Below are 18,102 nucleotides of genomic sequence, written 5' to 3' on the forward strand. Positions count from 1 at the left end.
AAAGATTGGTACAGAAATAAAAGGCACTTAATTATATTTTATGATATTAAATATGCAATATTATATTATCAGAGATGTTCAATATTTCATAAATGAGTATTTGTAATATATAATGAAGGAAGTGTAATAGAGTAACTGGTGAGAGCCATTATTTTATTAAGACATTCTTCATTAACCCGGTTTGCATTAAAAGAATCCCAAAATGGAGAATCCAGTAAGAACAAAGAGAAATACACTACTGTGAACAACCTCCATCAAACCAAAGTTTACACTATCAAAACCTAGCATCTTGGCTATCAACATGGCAAGAATATAGTATCTGAGAGAATTTATTCCAGACTGAGATATTATTAGATTAATTAATATCATTAATAGGGGTCTTCAATGATTTTAGAGTGAGTGAACCTGAGGAACATAACCAAGCTGCACACCACAAACAGCAAAAATATTTCTTCAGATTCGCCTCTTTAGCATTATTCATTCCATAATTATTTAATTTAAATAGAATTTTTTTTTTATTGGCCCAGTGTGATTGGACACACAAGGAATTTGTCTTGGTGCATATGCTCTCAGTGTACATAAAAGATACCTTTTATATACACTGAGAGGTACAACATTTGCATCAAGGTACAACATTTGGAACACAAATGATGGTCATAGGGTACAATTTAACACTTAATGATACAACACTTAATGATAATCATAGGGTACAAATAAGCAATCAGGAACAATCAATATCAAATAAATCATAAGGATTACCAGCAACAAAGTTACAGTCATATAGTCATAAGTGGAAAGAGATTGGTGATGGGAATGATGAGAAGATTAATAGTAGTGCAGATTTAATAATAATAATAATAATAATAATAATAATAATAATAATAATATTTTAATTTGTATACCGCCCTTCTCCCGAAGGACTCAGGGCGGTGAACAGCCAAATGAAAACAACAATCAAATACACACAATACAGATAAAACAGTAGCTAAAAAACTTATTCAAATTTGGCCCAAATTTAAAATACATTTAAAATCTTAAAAAACTAATTAAAATTAAAAACCCATAAAAACATCTAAAAATTCTATTTAGTAAATAGTTTGACAGTGTTGAGGGAATTATTTTTTAGCAGAGTGATGGCCTTCGGGAAAAAACTGTTCTTGTATCTAGTTGTTCTGGTGTGCAGTGCTCTATAGCGTCGTTTTGAGGGTAGGAGTTGAAACAGTTTATTTCCAGGATGTCAGGGATCTGTAAATATTTTCACGGCCCTCTTCTTGATTTGTGCAGTATATAGGTCCTCAATGGAATAAAATAAATAAAAACTATACCATTTTAAAATGGGAAAAGTAACTCTTTTATTTTAATTTCAAAATAGAAAAGAAGAGAGAGCCCTTTGATCTGGTTTAGGCAGTTTAAAGTTCAGAAAAGAGTACAATAAGGACAGGATATACAGCTAATCCTTGACTTAAGACCATAATTGAACCTAAAATTTATGTTGCTAAGTGGGAAATTTGTTAACTGTGTTTTATCTTGTTTACAACTTTTCTTGCCACATTTGTTAAGTGAATCACTAGGTTTCCCCATTGACTTTGCTTGTCAAAAGTTTGCAAAAGGTGATCACATGACCCCAGCACACCGCAATCGTCATAAATATGAACCAGTTGTCAAGCATCCATATGTAAATCACATGACCATGAGAATGATGCAATAGTTATAAGTGTGAAGCATGGTCTTAACCATTTTTCAGTGCCATTGTAACTTTAAACAGTCACTAAATGAACTGTTGTAAGTCGAGGAGTACCTGTAGTAAAATAGTCGCACATGCCTATCTGCATCCTTTGTTGTTTGAAAGATATATATCTCATTAATACACCACACCACTATAAACAATTCTGCAAACAAACATTGTTGTCCTGTGTCCATATTTAAAATGGGAAATATCCCCCTTCCTGGGATTATGTTGTTTATTTTTTTTGAAGAAACAATTATTGCTCTGGCTGCACGTAAGCTTATATCTGGTTCTCCACTTCAAAGCTTGACTGGTAGAGGAATTTATAAAAACATTTTCTTTTGGCTGGTATTTTCCCAAGTTGTTTTGGCATATAGCCCAAAGTATAACTCAGTTTCTCCTCATTCTTTTTACAGAATATAAACATCTGTATTAAGCACAAGATGAATGGGAAGGAGTCAGCATTACAGCTATGGTTGTGCTTGGTGGGATAGTATTCCTGAAATGGTTTTTAGCTTCTACATTGCTGTATAATTTCTAGAGTATAAACAGCATTCATTCTATAGTATTACAGTTCTATATTACTTTCAAACCACTTTTTATGGAATGCTCTGATGGATTATTTAATTATAACATAGGAAAATTAACATTGGCAACTAATGCAATTGGATGAGGTTAGAATTTCACTGGTCTGAAGAATCAAATTGCGAACATTTTTATCTGAAATATTTTTGAAAATTATTCTTTAATAGTTTTAGGAAATCAGCATTGAAACTTGCAATTATTGAATAGTATATCCTCCAGATGCTTTTACAATAATCAAAAGAAACATGTCTTCTAATTTTAAGGCTAAAATATAAATTTTGAAAATGTGCATTTTTACCCCCACTTAGGTAGCAATAATTTAATTAGAAGCACATGGAGCTATTTAGTGCCCTATCTGATGAAAAATCAGACTGAAATTTGGACTACATTTGTGAAACTCTTAAAGATTTAAATATTTTATATAGAATTTACAGTAATATAACCCTTATCTTTTTTATAGTTATGCTAAGCATGGTATCACTTGGTTCAGTGGCTAAGACACTGAGCTTGTTGATCAGAAAGGTTGGCAGTTCGGCAGTTCAATTCCCTAGTACAGGTCTCCTAGGTGAGCAGAGGGTTGGACTAGATGATCTTCAAGGTCCCTTACAACTCTGTTACTATTACTTGATAAACTAGCTGCTTTCCAACAGAAAATTCTTTCTTTAGAAACTTGAAAGATAATCTGTTTTCTTCTCTCCCCTGAAATATGTATAGTTCCATATAGGTAGCATTGTAAAGCTCATTAGATTTCAGTAGCATTCAGTACGATGGGATAAAATTACATTGCTTAAAGGCATAAATTATTTTGTAAAGGGAAAAAAGGGGTGGTTTTGTTCAGCCTTGTATATTTTATTTAGCTTTTATTGTTTGAAGTTCTGTAGAACAAGACGAGATATAGAGTAGTAGATAGAATGTTGGACTTCAAATACTGTAGTGGATAGAATATGTTCAGATATTTGCTTATCTGATTTATGGAACCAATTTCTGTCTTCTGACTTAATAGCTTTGATCAAAAAAATGTTTTCTAGGCAGGTCAAGACCTCTTATGTTACATAGTAAAGGTGTCCATGTAATTCCACCTCAGTAGCTGCAAAGGACAATATAATGCTTAATCTTTTTAGGAGATTTTTAGGAGTCTTCAGACTAAGATATGGAAGTGAATGAACACCTGATGTCTCATTCTAATCTCCAGAATAAGATAATAAAGCAAAGAGGCAGCCAGGTTTACACACCTTGTTTTAAGGGATGATTTCACAGAACAGAGTATTGTTGCTTACCTGCTATCCATCTAATCAATAGAAATAGTCATCCCTACTTTCTCCCTGGGCAAATACTGTAAATTAATTCTTAAGTCACTGATTACCTGTTTTGATTATCTCCAAGTTTGATAAAATTGTTTTGCATTTCTTTATTTGTGAATGGCTACTCTCCTTTCACTTTCTGGATTGTGTTGTGTTTTCATATCACATTTTGATCTGGACTTGAAGCTTGAACATTATCTTTTAAAATAATATCAATTATTATAATTTCTCCTCATCTACCTAATATACTTGAATCCAATAGGAAAGAAGATGAAGGAAAGCTGCATTTCTTCTTCTTTAGATATATTGATATGCATTTTTTCCAGAATCATAATTATCTTGGATTTTCCCCCATATCAAAGTTAGTAGGAAGAGAAAGTGATGGCGAAATAAGATGGTCAGAAAGATGCGTAAATGGCTTTTATTGTGTAATATTACTGCCCAAAGTTTGATTTTATTATTGGTAACATAGTTCAGTAGGTTTCAGATATTATATAAATAGGGAATCCATGTGCATTAAGTTGTCTTTTGAGGAGTTCTGTCTGTAGCAAAAAATAGTGGGTCTTGTAATATAGAACACCCAATTTACATGCCTTTGATTAGCCTATTACGACTTTTCATTGTACTTTTAGTATACTCATTCCCCTAGGTATTAGTGGCAGGTGAACCATCTTCAAGTAGACTGCTGTTTTGTTTTGTAAGTAAGAAGCATTTAGAAAGCCTTGAGAGTAATCCATGTAGTACACAACAAAGTTCTCAAGGTTAATTTTGGCAATCTTGCTTAAGTTTTAAGTTTTAGAATTTTGCATTGGATTTTCTTTTTTGTACTTGATAAACTGAATTTTGTAATCACAAAGAATTCACATCCAGTACATTAAAAATATACAGCACACATTATCTTACTGAAATGATGCATTGGAAAAGAAATTTTATAAATTATAAACGTTAGTATTTTTTTTCTGGATTAAGAAAAATGAGGTAGCTATTTATGTAACATAAAATGTGGTTTTGTATTAATACTTCATGTCTTTAGTTAAGTTTCTTTTATTTTTCTGCCACTAGAAACATGACAACTGAAAAGAGTTTAGTGGCAGAGTCTGAGACTCCTAAACAGCAGCCCCCAAAGGAGGAGGCAGTAGTTGCTGAAACTGATCCCCAGGAATCTATTGTGGAGAAAGCACCCGAGGGGGATAATCCATCCAAGAAGAAGCTGAAAGCATCCAATGGTGACACACCCACCCGAGAGGACCAGAGTAAGAACAAAGAATGCAGTTCTGAAACTCGTGGCCTGTCGCGCTTATTTTCATCACTGCTCAAGAGGCCCAAATCTCAGGTATCGGAGGAAGAAGGCAACGGGGCAGGAACAAAAGAACTTGGTGAAGAACACCAGAAAGAGACTGATATAGAAGCTGATCTCAATGAAGAGATTTTGCTGAAAGCCCCAATAGCAGCTCCTGAACCTGAACTTAGGACTGATCCGTCTTTAGATCTTCACTCACTCAGCAGTGCAGAAACTCAGGTAAATATCATGCAAATATAATATTTTCTAGCTGCTTAGATTTCTAGGGAGATTCTTCCTAATATTGTGCATTTAACTTTAATTTAATATACTTTATTTAGTAATTTAGTTTAATGTAACTAAAACAATATATTTTTATTGGGACTTTCATGGATTTTATTCCCAAGAAAATATAAATGCTCTATTATACCAATATTGAAAAAGCTATACTGTTTTCCAGTTCCAATTCAGGGTGCACAAAACCTCACAAAGCTTGTGTCAAAGATACTTGCAGTTGTCCCCATCCTGTTTTAAATTCTGGCTTTAACATGGGTATGTCTAATATTCACAAAATGTCTGCTTTTCCAATGATCCAGCCATAATTGAAAACAAACTGCTTTTGAAGTTGAGGCATGCCCCTCATTTGCATAGGAATTTAAGATACTTTTTATGCTGCTGCTTTATGGTTTTTACTGATATGTGGGTACCTCTTAGAGCCATTTGGCAGTAGGCAGCATGTAAAATAATTAGTCCAAGTTTTACAACTTAATTTTGAAGAAGTTTATTTAACTAGGTTCAAGTTGGGAAATGTTTCATATCTTTAAGGTATAATTTATAGACAATGTATTTTGTTACATTTTAAATTATATTGGAAACTAATGGCATTTAAGTCGCAATTCCCAGCATATGCATGTATCCTTTTATATAAAAAGTCTCCCTCCTCCCCCAATGCAGGTTGTGAATTTCAGCTGGAGTGTCCTGGTTTTAAAAGTTTTTCTTGTCAAGTATTTAAAGTAATAAAGATTTATAAAATAAAATATAAACACATATTACAGGGAAATGTTTTATTTATGTTAGAATATTTTAATGATTTCAGCCTGCTCAAGAGGATAGGAGAGAAGATCAGGACCAAGATCCAGAGAACATAGATCTTGAAATTAAGGAAGAAAAAGAGCAGGTGGAGTGTTCCAATACAGGTGAAAAAAAAGAAAACAAGGGAAAGGTGGAAAAAGAATTAAAAAGTGCTCCCAAAACTGTAAGAAGACCCCGAAATAGCATGCATTGCAAGATTACCTTACTGGATGATGCAATTTTTGAGTGTTCTGTGGATGTAAGTATATTTATATGTTACTGATTGTTTTTCTTAATGGTAAACCTGTATTAAAAGTAATATGGGGGGGGGGAATAATGTGATTGTCCTGATCCATTGTATTTTCTTTTGAAAAATATTTTTCTCTATAGTAGCCCTTTCTCTATAGTAGCCTAAACAAATCCACCCTATTTTTAAATTACAAAATTCATTTTTTAAAAATTGCACTCATAAAATAACTATTTGGAGGAACCACTACTTTATAATTGGCCCCAGGAATCTTATTAACTTTTTTTTTTAAGCAATCAGTGAGTTCTAATGTTTGATATGTTGTCAGGAATGAATGACATTGGGTGTAAAGTGAAGAGGTTTGATATTGGTATGAAAGGAACTGACTGGAATATACTACAGGCATCTTTGAGCCTTGCTAATACATAAAATTAAATAAATAAAAAAGTAATACATAAAATTATCTGCTACAATGTCCTACTGGTCAATGACTACTTCAGCTTCAATCACAACAATACACGAGCAAATAATAGATACAAACTCAAGGTAAACCGCTCCAAACTCAATTGCAGAAAATACGACTTCAACAATAGAGTGGTCAATGACTGGAATACATTACCTGACTCTGTGGTTTCTGTCCCAAACCCCCACAACTTTAACCTTAGACTGTCTACCATTCCTAAGAGGTCTGTAAAGGGCGTGCATAAACGCACCAAAGTGCCTACCTTCCCTATCCCAATGTCCCCATTTATTCGTATCTATTTCATGTATTCATAATCATGTTTATACTTATATCTGTTATCTTATACATGCTTGACAAATAAATAAATAAAATAAATAAAAACATAGTTGCACCTTTAAAGTTACAGATAATAGAAGTTGCATGTGATACACTACCTTGTCCCTTTTGCTTGACTGTTGCATAGTAGATTGGGAATTAAGTACCGCTATTCTTTTTAAAAGTTTACTGATATTTCAAGTCACTAATTAAACCTAAATGTATGTTTATGGCCAGGTTGTATTTCTGTATCTGATTGAGCAAAATAGGTGTTTTAATTGACTTAAAATGTTTCAGTCAGTGTATGAATGTTACATTATTATATAATGGTATTAAAATATTGCTATTAATATTATTTTATCCAGTGGTTACTTTATGTGTGTGTACCTCTAAAGTGTAGTCTTTAATTCTACATATAGAGAATGGAAGTTGAACAAAAAGGCAAATTTTAGAGATTTTTTTTTTTTTCCATATGGGAGGCTCATGGTAAAGTCGTGATTTCACTGCCTTGGATTCTACATTCCTTCTGTATCATCTTTGATTAAAGATCCTAGGTTGAAGTCCCTGGAGAACTGCTGCTAGCAGGGAGGACAACAGGCTGATGATATAAAGCAGCTTTTTATATCATTTCAGCCTGACATCTGTTTGTGGGCTTGGAGGGAAAGGCTTGTTGATGCTTGAAGAAAAAAACCTCTCACCCATCAGTGCCTTAAGCAACGCTCCTCTATTGATTTATAATCTTTAGGCTCTAGAGGAAAGTTATAGTTTGGCCATCAGCCAAAATCATATTTATGAAATTGCGGAGAAATACAGATGAATTAAACCAACCGTAATTCAATTATCTGTTGTTCTATTCATTGAACTAATTATTTAGTGGATGGTGATTACTAGAACTTTCATGGATTTGTTAAAAAATAGGCTGTGCCAGACAAATCATTTTTGTTTGGCTGGATTATTATATCCTCACTTGCCATGCCAATTTATAGTGGCAGTTGTGGCAGTCCCAGTTGCCATTGTAAGGTGAATCCTGCAAAGTTGCAGCATCTTGGGGTCATATGCTTGCCATTTGCAGCCTCCTGATGGCTTCTCCAATGACTGCTTCTTAGAAGGTAGTAGTGAAGATAATCACTGGTGATTCCATGATTGTGGGATACTGTGAACAATTGTGAGTAAGTTGCCAACTGCCCAACTCAACCCATGATTATTGGGACAGTGTGGCAGCCTGGTTGCAACTACGAGGATCAGCTATAAGTGGCCCTTGTTCAGTGCCATCATAATTTTGAATGGTCATTGAATGAGTGGTTATTCAGTGAAGACTACCTATAGATGGAGTGTGCTTTTAATAAAGTTGACCATATATATATGGTAAGGCATTTAATAAAGTTGACCATATATATATTGACTGCCCATTTTACCACAGGGTAAGTCACTACAAGATTCACAGTTGGTAGAATATCTGTACCTAACATGTGAAGAAAGGTATGCAAAGTTAGGAGAATTGCTAACATTTCAGAAGATAGGATCAAGGTTCAGAAGGAACTAATACACTTGAACATTGGACCCTATCCAACAAAATGCTGCTCAGTGATAAAAAAAGATTCTGAACCTTAGGTAAAGAAAACCAGGTGCACAAGTACAAAATGGGTAGTATTTGGCCAAACAATAGTAAAATAAGCATGAATCAATGTGTGCTGCAGCTGCCAAAAGAGCCACTGCAGTCTTGCGTAGTATCAACATAATTATAATGTCAAGATCATAGAATTGATTGTCCCACTCTATATTACACTGGTCAGACCGCACCAGTGTAGTGTGGAGTGGAATTATCATTCCCATGACTTTGATGTGGTAAGACAGCATTTAAAATGCTACTTCCTTTTTTGACACTGCAATACAAGAAGAATGCAGAGGAATTAGAATACAGAAAAGCAGCAAAGATAATGACAGGCTAAGACACTATATTATAAGAAGAACTATTAAAATAACTGGATATGTTTAAAGAAGAGAAGTCTAAGAGGAAACATGACTGCAGCCTTCCAATACTTTAAAGAACTATTCAAGGGAAGAGAGTATAGATTGTAAATTATGAAATACATGATTCTCTTTTTTGTGAAGGGATATACTTTTATGCCTAGTCAGATTTATTTAAGATTTGTTTGTTTGTGTGGTTTTTTATTTGTCCCTCCCTCCCTCTTTCTATGTCCAGGTTTAGACATTTAGTCTTCACATCTCTGCAGCTTTCTTTCTGGCCATTTTTCATCTGTTTTTGTTTTCCCCCATTTAGGTCCAAAGCTAAAAATACATCTTTACTATAATTATCTGTAATTCTCTAATCATTTGTATTTTTCTACAGAAACATGCCAAAGGACAAGATCTTCTTAAGAAAGTATGTGATCACCTCAACCTTTTGGAAGAGGACTATTTTGGACTGGCCATATGGGATACCCCAACGTCTAAGGTAAGAAAACTTTACACAAAAATGTTCTTAGTAGGTCATTGGAGAAAATTAATTTGCTTAAATTTGGTGGAGTGATAGGGAAGAACGGAACTTTATCTGGAGAACAGATAATAAAATGCATGCAACCTGACACTGGTAAATTTTGTAGACACTGGCTCTAACACAGAAAAGTACTAAACTGCATAATGCATAGAAGGTCTTCTGGATAGTTCAGTACCATGGACAGCACCTGCCTCCAGTGACTTCTGATATTTCTGAACAGGGCAATGTACATACACATACTATATCTACATATATAGACAGAGAGCTTATATAATGGGGAGGGGGAATTGGCAGTTGTGTTTTGCTTTCAACTTGAAAACTGTCCAAAAATGTCCAGGCTTGTAAAATTATAATTCTGTAGCAATTAGTATTGATAGTCTTTGTGTCTATATATTTTTAATTTTGTTGTTTCTTTATTTTTCACTTTATTATTAGAAAAAAGATTTTTAAAATACTTCCTGTTCATCAGCTTGACTATGTTAACATTTTAATAATAGGTGTCATTTTATTCTATTACTGTGCTAGCTTTGTATTGTATTAATGCTACAATAATACATTTTCACATTGTTATTTTTCAACATTTCAAATGATAAATATTTACTGTTTTCTTGTAGACATGGTTGGATGCTGCCAAAGAGATAAAAAAACAAGTTCATGGTAAGTGGATTTTTTAATAAAATGGTAGATATGTATAAATAAAAAGGTAACTGTTGTCTGATTCCTCAAACAAGTAGCTGTTAAAAAAGATTAGGGTGAAATGCCTGTAGATCATTCACAGAGTCATCAAAAAGTGAGGAAAGGAATATTAGTGAAATCTGCCTTGTAGTTTATCAAGTACAATAGCTTATTTCTTAAAACCGATTCTACTGTCAGTTATGTTAATTGTGCAGGGATATAATTGCATCATTGAGTTGGAATAAAACTTTTTGAAAATAATTGAAGGATAAAGTAGTCCAATTCATACTTGTAGTTTAAGATTTACTAAACCCTAAAATAGAATTTAATCTACTTTTCCTCCCTCCCTCCCTCATAGAGGGTGAAGAATAACGAGTCAGTATTTACTTACTTAGGAGATTATAACCTTAATTAACTTGCAGCTATAATAAACCATGAGCTCACAGTGCATTTGTGGCTTTGTCACTGGGTTCACCCATCACAATATACCTGGTTTGTTTATTGTTGGCTTAGCTTATGTATTGTGTGAATGCAACAATAAAGAGGTGGTGTCACAAATTGGAGGGGTAGACTTGTACACACAAAGCAGGAGCCCAGTCAGAACTTGCTCTCATTCTATCTGGGGTCAGCTGTCAGCTTGTCCAAAGAAAGCAGAAGAAACATGGTTTAGAACAAGCCTAGAATGTGATGTGTTAGGACTGTAACTATATGTGCACCAAGCCATGGTTTCCATGTGCAAAGCTGGATTTCTATCAGTACTCATTTTTGCTGTGCCATCTTTATGCCCTTGCATTTTTATTGAAGGAAACAACAAGTTTGGATTTATTATAAATTTTGAATTTATAAGCTTGGATTTATTAGCTAGTACTTATAGCAGTGGTCTGTAATAGAAAGTCCTGTTTGTCACCGTACTTGCTTGGGATCAATTATTTCCTCATTTACTATCCAGATATATACTCTGGTGTATAGATACCTATCATATAATTTGCTGTTGATATTCAATAGGCTAATTAACCTATAATTAGGTGAGTCATTCTTGTCATGCTTTTTACATAAGGAAACAATTATTGCTACCCTCAGTTCTCTGGGATCTTAGCTGTGCAGTTAATATATGAAAAGAGAGAGGCCAGTACTGGTGCCCATCAGAGCTATATTTAATTAACTTGGAAAGAATACAATTACAGCCTGCAATTTTACCACACTGAAGTTTATTAATAATATTTTTTACTTGCATATTACTGGGGGCCACTGGGGTAGGGGGATAAAGGCAAATCCATCATGTAGGTGTCGACATGAGGATCATAATACAAGGCTTGCAGATAACATATACAGTTATTGAAGGGAATACAGTGTATTTGGGTGGCATCGTTGTAGGAACAATTTGTCATAATATACCAGTGGTCTTTGACTTTGTAGCTTTGATTAGCTGTGACCATTTTTTCTTCTGACCAAGGAGTTTTCCCTCCCTTGCTGAGCAGACAGAACAGTTTTAGCATCCCGAGCGGCATGGTGGCCTAGAGGTGAAGATGCTCGCCTCCCATTTGGAAATTTGAGAGATCAACTCTTGGCAGTGACAGATGTTTCTCTGTCAGGGCACAAAGAGAAAATATCTGCTGCAAATATCACATAGACATCAGGAAATCAACTGGCCAGTAAATACTCAGCTCCATTTGGTTGCCCTGACTTCATTCCAAATAAAGGGTTTACAGGGTTGTAAAAGGGGGGGCGGGAAGTACTTAGTTTTAGCAGCAATGTAGCATTTGTCATACCAGTTGTTGGAATGGTGACCCCTCCAGTTTGGATTGGTCTTTATTTTCCTTACAAAAGATCGGAGTCTGGTTACAAGCCAATGTTATACATTTGGTTGACTCCTTGAAAGTGATTTTGTTTTAACTTTTAGGAATGGAAGTTGCGATATTACAGCTGGTAGAAATAGGATTAAAATATGTTTTTTAAAGGCAGAGATATTCCAGGTTTATTGTTTTGTTGTAATTTATTTTTGGTCTATAATACAATGAAGAAATTTTGCTTGTAATTTTGCTTATATTTATAATGTGTTACTTCTATATCTCCTTACTGAATTACAGCAAAACTGATGAAAGGAGTGGAGATCTTGTGGTTTCCAGATCTCTTTTAGTATTTGTTAGCCCTTTAGTCAATTGATGATAAGAGTGATAATTTTAACAATTTGCTGACTATTGCAAATTAACCAAAAAAACCTCTCTTAAATTTAGGAGGTCCATGGATTTTCACTTTCAATGTCAAGTTTTATCCTCCAGACCCAGCACAATTAACAGAAGATATAACAAGGTTTGTGATATCCTTAAATCACTATTTCTTAACTTTGACAACTTTAAAGATTTGTTGATTTTAGCTCTTCCCTAACCAGCATGCTGACTGGTGTATTCTGGGGATTGAAGTCCACACATCTTAAAGTTTCTAAGGTCAAGTAACACTATCTTAAACTTATAGAAAATGAAAAATAACAAACAAATTAAAATACTTGATTTTAGATAATGAATATATAAAATATTTATATAAATATAAATAAATAAAATATATAAGAAAAGTCTTAACTGGAACTCCTCAATCTGCAGGAAAAGATGTAATCAGGACATAAGTATAGGGGAATAGGTAAAACAGTTTAATGAGCCCATCAGTCTTTGGAAGACAGATATAGTGTTGGTTTAATGACAAACTTGGCTTCATTACACATGCCTTATTTGTCCTGCTTTTTTTCTTGAGAGAATTATTTTATTTTTGTATTCATCATCTGCAAATAACACAGAAGAAAATAATAAAATTCTGCTACATAATGCTGATCTTGTGCTAGTTCCATAAGGTCCAGAGTGAGCAATTTTATCTTTTATCATGCTTATGCCAAAACCAAGTAATACTTGGTTTTAGGAAGCTTTTTTTAAAACTGAAATAATTTTCAATCCATCTGGTGGATTTTTTTAGTTAGACAGTTGCAAGTGAAGACGTGCTTTTGTAGTTCTAGTCATTGTTGGGCATTGATGAAATTGAATCTTTGAACTCCTTGGTGTGATGTTTGTATTTTGCAGGTATTATTTGTGTCTCCAGCTAAGAAAAGATATTATTAATGGGCGGCTTCCTTGCTCCTTTGCTACGTTAGCTTTGCTGGGTTCCTACACAATCCAATCTGAGTTAGGAGACTATGATACAGATCTACATGGTGCAGATTATGTCAGTGAATTTAAACTGGCCCCAAACCAAACAAAAGAACTAGAAGACAAGATCACAGAATTACATAAAACATACAAGTGAGTATTAAACCTGACATTGATCAAATGTTGTATAATCAATTAAAATAGTGTGTGTGTGCGTGTGTGTGTGCAAATATGAATATCTTTAAAACATGGATACAGTGATAATTTATTATTGATTTCACTCAGATTATAATTTATCATTATAACTGCCTCTACAATTATTCTAGAAGTTAAAGTAAATTATTCTTGAAAATTAACTTTTTTAAAAAAGTTAATATGTTGGATGAACTCAACTAATTGTGAACAAGTTTAATTAAATTTTCATGGTTCAGTAAACCCAGGACACGCTCTAAGTGCTGCTAAAATGCTATTTTGGAACCTATTTGTTTATAGATCTATGAGTCCAGCTCAGGCTGATATGGAATTTCTTGAGAATGCTAAAAAGCTGTCGATGTATGGAGTTGATCTTCATCAAGCCAAGGTAAAAGAATATATTTGTTTATAATATTCCCATTTTTTAATATGTTTTACTTATATATCACACCCAATTGCAACTCTGGTTGGTAAACATAGGATTAAAATCAAACAAACACAATTAACAAAATAAGAAAGTAAAAAAGAAAGTAGTAGTGACCAAAAGACAGCCCAATTCTAATAATAATAACAACAGCAGCAACAACAATAAACTTTACTGTGATAGATTCACCTAACCACCAGATTCCATGTCTTAGGAAAGGACCAAGTTTTCAGTTTTTAAAAAAAATACTAGTAGGGTTTGGGGTTTTCTGAATCCAGAGGATATGATGTTCGAAAGAGCAGATGCTGTAACAGAAAGCTTGCTTCCTGGGACCCACCAGATGGCACTATTTAATAGGCAGGCCCCAGAGTATGGGAGACGGGAAGAATCTGTCTTTTTACACACTCTGAATTCCTGCGCATAATCTAACCATATTAATTCTAGCACCCATCTGTTCTCTTGAGTGTTCTAAACAAAATGGATGTAGAGCTAATTCAGAAAAGGATGGTTTCCCACTGGGTGGAACCATTCTGAGCTTTGCCAGAAGATAGAGAGTTGGCCCTTTCCATAATGCTGTTTTGTTTTTAATGATGCTTCATGTACAAGCTGTGAAATCCTGGATTAAATTTAGGAATTTTCAGGAGGGACTTTGCCTTTGGTGAAAACACTGAAAAACAACTTGACAATTGTGAAGAGAGAGCTTTTTTTTGTGGGGAGTGGGGGGAGAATATGCTTGCATGAATATAAACAATTGTGTCTGAAATTATATTTATCCTGTTGGATCATTTAATGGAAAATTGTATTTGAAGAGAGCATATTACCCAGGTCAGAACTTTGTCAAGAGAACAATATGTAGAAGAAATTAAAAATAACTAGTGCAGAAGCCATGGATAGAGTCAAGCATTTTTAATGTTGAGAAGACTTCTGATGAGAAATTGTGCTGTAGCACATTTCTGAACAAGAAGAGATGACATCATGACTATGATTGAAGTACTGGTGAATAGATTACCATGGCACCTCTCTGGATAAGGGGTGGATGAGAGATAGCCTGCTTGAGAAGAAACCACAGGAAAGTGATTTCTTGTGGATTTGAGCTCTGGGAAACAAAGGAAAGGCAACACACATCTACAGTGGAGCCTTTTAAAAGTTTGCTAACCTCACTTTCTAATCACTTTTTTTTATTCTGGAAAGAAGATAAACTCAACAGGTGGCTTTGCAAACTTGTAGTTAAAATAATAGAAAATAGTATGACAAGAGTTATTTGAAGACTGGGCACCCAAACTAGCAGCTAAAATATCAGCAATGATTTCTGCCTCTATGGATTTAGTAGATTGTTAGATAATTCATTTGAATGAATTAAAGATCACGATTGCTAGAAGCCAAAGGGAGGAGTAAAAAGTTTGTTTGTTCAACCAAAATTAAACTAAGATATGTTTCTATAAAATGGGTATCTTTATAGAGTTTTTGCTGACTGAAATGTTAATGATTTATGGATTTAGTATATGGACAAGGGCTATGTAACCTTATAGGGAGGTAAAGCATTACCGAGTATATTTGTACTTGTAATGAAGACTGAAAGTCACTTCCTTAAATATTTTTTCCCTTATCCTTTCCTTTTTAACTCTTCCACTTTCTCGTTTTTCTGACTTTAGTTTGTATGATCTTTTATTGTTTTTGGTAGTAGCACCTAGACTTTTATACCGCTTCATAGTGCTTTACAGCCCTCTCTAAATGGTTTACAGTCAGCATATTGCCCCCAATAATCTGAGACCCTTAATTTTTTTAAGGTTGAAATATTAATGTTTTTAATGTTTAAATAGGAACATATGAGTATTATATCCTATTTTCTTTTTTCATAGGACTTGGAAGGTGTAGACATCACTCTAGGAGTCTGTTCCAGTGGTCTTCTTGTCTACAAAGATAAATTGAGAATCAACCGTTTTCCTTGGCCCAAAGTGTTAAAGATTTCTTACAAGCGCAGCAGCTTTTTCATCAAGATCCGGCCTGGCGAGGTAGGCTATGGATTTGTTTTATTTTAGTTCTAATTGAATGCATTTGTCTTCTTATCTTTGAGAAATATTAAGGATAAACTGTTTTTCAAATAACAACTGAATCTGGATGCTAAACAAAAGTCTGTCCACAATCATGCATAACTTAGTGGATTATGACTTACTTCCTTTGAGGCGGTTTATGAGGAATTGTCTTTGGGCCTGGATTGAACAGTGCAGATGGTTTGAAAAGTGGCTTTGTTGATTAGAAGTACCTAATATGCTGTGTTGCATTTTATGATAGACATACACCAATCTACATCAAATGAACACATCTTGGGTGAATTCAGAGTTCTTGCTCTAATGTGGATATTGCTATTAGTTATATCAGTTTTAAAGAGTAAATATTCATTTTAGGTTCAGATTTATATGTTTATGATATACATATTTCTATTGGTAATAGCATATTTTACCAGTAAATTTGCACTGCTTGTCAGCATTTAAAAACGTCTTCTTGTATTGAAATTTGACCAAGTTATGCTGTGATTTTAATGTAAAATCATATTCCATTTTTCTCCTTTGGGAAAATGTTTTTTAAGATTGGTATTTTTAATCACTTCAATTAGATTTGTACCTATTTTAATCCTAGTGAAAGGAATACGGTAACTTTTCATAAGTTATTTGATTTGCTAAATGATAAGAATGAAGTATTCAATTTGCTATAACAACAGCTACATTATGCAATCAAGCCATTATAGTTTTAATACAGCCACATAATTGAAACTTTTAAAAAACTATTTTTAGGGTTTTACTTTATTTTCTATATTTTACTAATCGGGTCCCCCCCCCCCTTATTTTCCCCACAATCATTGTGTGAGGTGAGCTGAGCCAAGAAAGTGACTGGTCCTTTTCTTCCCTATTTTATTTTTTCCAGGGCTTTCCCTCCTGTTTCCCCATTGTTTTTTTCATTTCCTTTGTAATTTGCTTTCTTTAGCTGATGATAATTGGGTACGTTTTTCAATTATAGCTTAAATTAAATGAAATTTACTAGCTTTGATCAATGGTTATTTCTTTTTAAAAATCCAATGAAAATATTTTTTTTAAGTTTAATAAATAATTTAATCCAATGCATAACTTCTGTGCCAATCAAACTTATTCTTACTATTTTCCACAGCATGAACAGTATGAAAGTACTATTGGATTCAAACTTCCTAGTTATCGAGCAGCTAAGAAATTGTGGAAAGTCTGTGTTGAACACCATACATTTTTCAGGTTTGCATTTGTATTTTTTATTGCAGGCTAATTATGAAATGGTGCTTATAAGTATATATCTACTAAATCCACTTCTGATCTGAGCTAGATGAGATCAAATGTGGTTTCATACTTCAGACCTCTTTAGTCCTAATTGGCCAATGGCTAATGGTAGCACGTGGCTTTGATTTTCCAGCATTTGTCTCTGAAAGTAGGTCAATATCATTACTGTGTATCCCTGAAAATAGGACATGTCCTGAAAATAAGGCCAAGCCTGATTTTTGGGATGGGCATAAATATACCCCTTCCCCTGAAAATAAGCCCTAATGACGGGGTGGGCGTGTCCAGCACAGGAGGCAGCCCTTCCCTTCCCTGGTCACCTCATTGAGGTTCAGCCACTTAATTGCTGCCTGCTGATCAGTTGAGCCAGCGAGGGCTGTGCAACTCAGCCCAGATCTCCAGAGCACCTCCCCAGCTGCCGGCCCCCTCCCCCTTTTCCTGCCAGTCATTCTTTACTTGGGATCGCAGCACAGACACACATTCCTAAAATGCTCCATCTGAAGCCTTCAGGCTTCCAATCCTGGGAGGGGCGTCTGTACTGAGATCCCAAAGAAAGAACAGTGTGTGTGTGTGTGTGTGTGTGTGAGAGAGAGAGAGAGAGAGAGAGAGAAAGAGGGAGGGAGGGAGGGAGGGAGATCCGATCCAACCTCGGAGAGTTATCCAGGGCTGGCAGCAATGTTCTCTCCGTGCCCCCACTTCACACAGGTCCTTCACCCCCCCCAACCCTCCCAAGGCAGCCACTGTTGTGTCTTGCCCGCCCTCAGAGCAGCCGGGGCCTTCTTACCTGCTCCCCAACACTGAGGAATGTATGCCTTCCGGCCCAAGTCCTGGCTCCATGCCCCCACAAACTGCAGAAGAAGGAGCATCTCCCTGCCCCAGCCCTGACTCCATGCCCAG

The 18,102-nt window shown here is 34.7% G+C and overlaps 1 protein-coding gene across 25 annotated transcripts in view; it reads left to right on the plus strand.

Moving 5' to 3' along the window:
* The window catches only part of EPB41 (erythrocyte membrane protein band 4.1), a 129,095-nt gene that overhangs the window by 63,683 nt on the left and 47,310 nt on the right, over positions 1 to 18,102 (plus strand). For 24 of the 25 annotated variants that reach the window (XR_009156561.1, XM_058195268.1, XM_058195264.1 and 21 more), the window contains exons 2-10: positions 4,675 to 5,131; positions 5,988 to 6,221; positions 9,338 to 9,442; positions 10,099 to 10,141; positions 12,394 to 12,469; positions 13,225 to 13,443; positions 13,783 to 13,870; positions 15,766 to 15,918; positions 17,069 to 17,166. Coding sequence is in view for 24 of the 25 variants with exons in the window: in XM_058195264.1 (XP_058051247.1) it covers positions 4,675 to 5,131; positions 5,988 to 6,221; positions 9,338 to 9,442; positions 10,099 to 10,141; positions 12,394 to 12,469; positions 13,225 to 13,443; positions 13,783 to 13,870; positions 15,766 to 15,918; positions 17,069 to 17,166 (1,473 nt within the window). In the remaining variant the exon portion in view is untranslated. The remainder of the gene's footprint in view (positions 1 to 4,674; positions 5,132 to 5,987; positions 6,222 to 9,337; positions 9,443 to 10,098; positions 10,142 to 12,393; positions 12,470 to 13,224; positions 13,444 to 13,782; positions 13,871 to 15,765; positions 15,919 to 17,068; positions 17,167 to 18,102) is intronic. The other variant, XM_058195276.1, reaches the window with a different exon arrangement.

Source organism: Ahaetulla prasina, chromosome 10 (genome assembly GCF_028640845.1).
Source record: "Ahaetulla prasina isolate Xishuangbanna chromosome 10, ASM2864084v1, whole genome shotgun sequence".
NCBI lineage: Eukaryota > Metazoa > Chordata > Lepidosauria > Squamata > Colubridae > Ahaetulla > Ahaetulla prasina.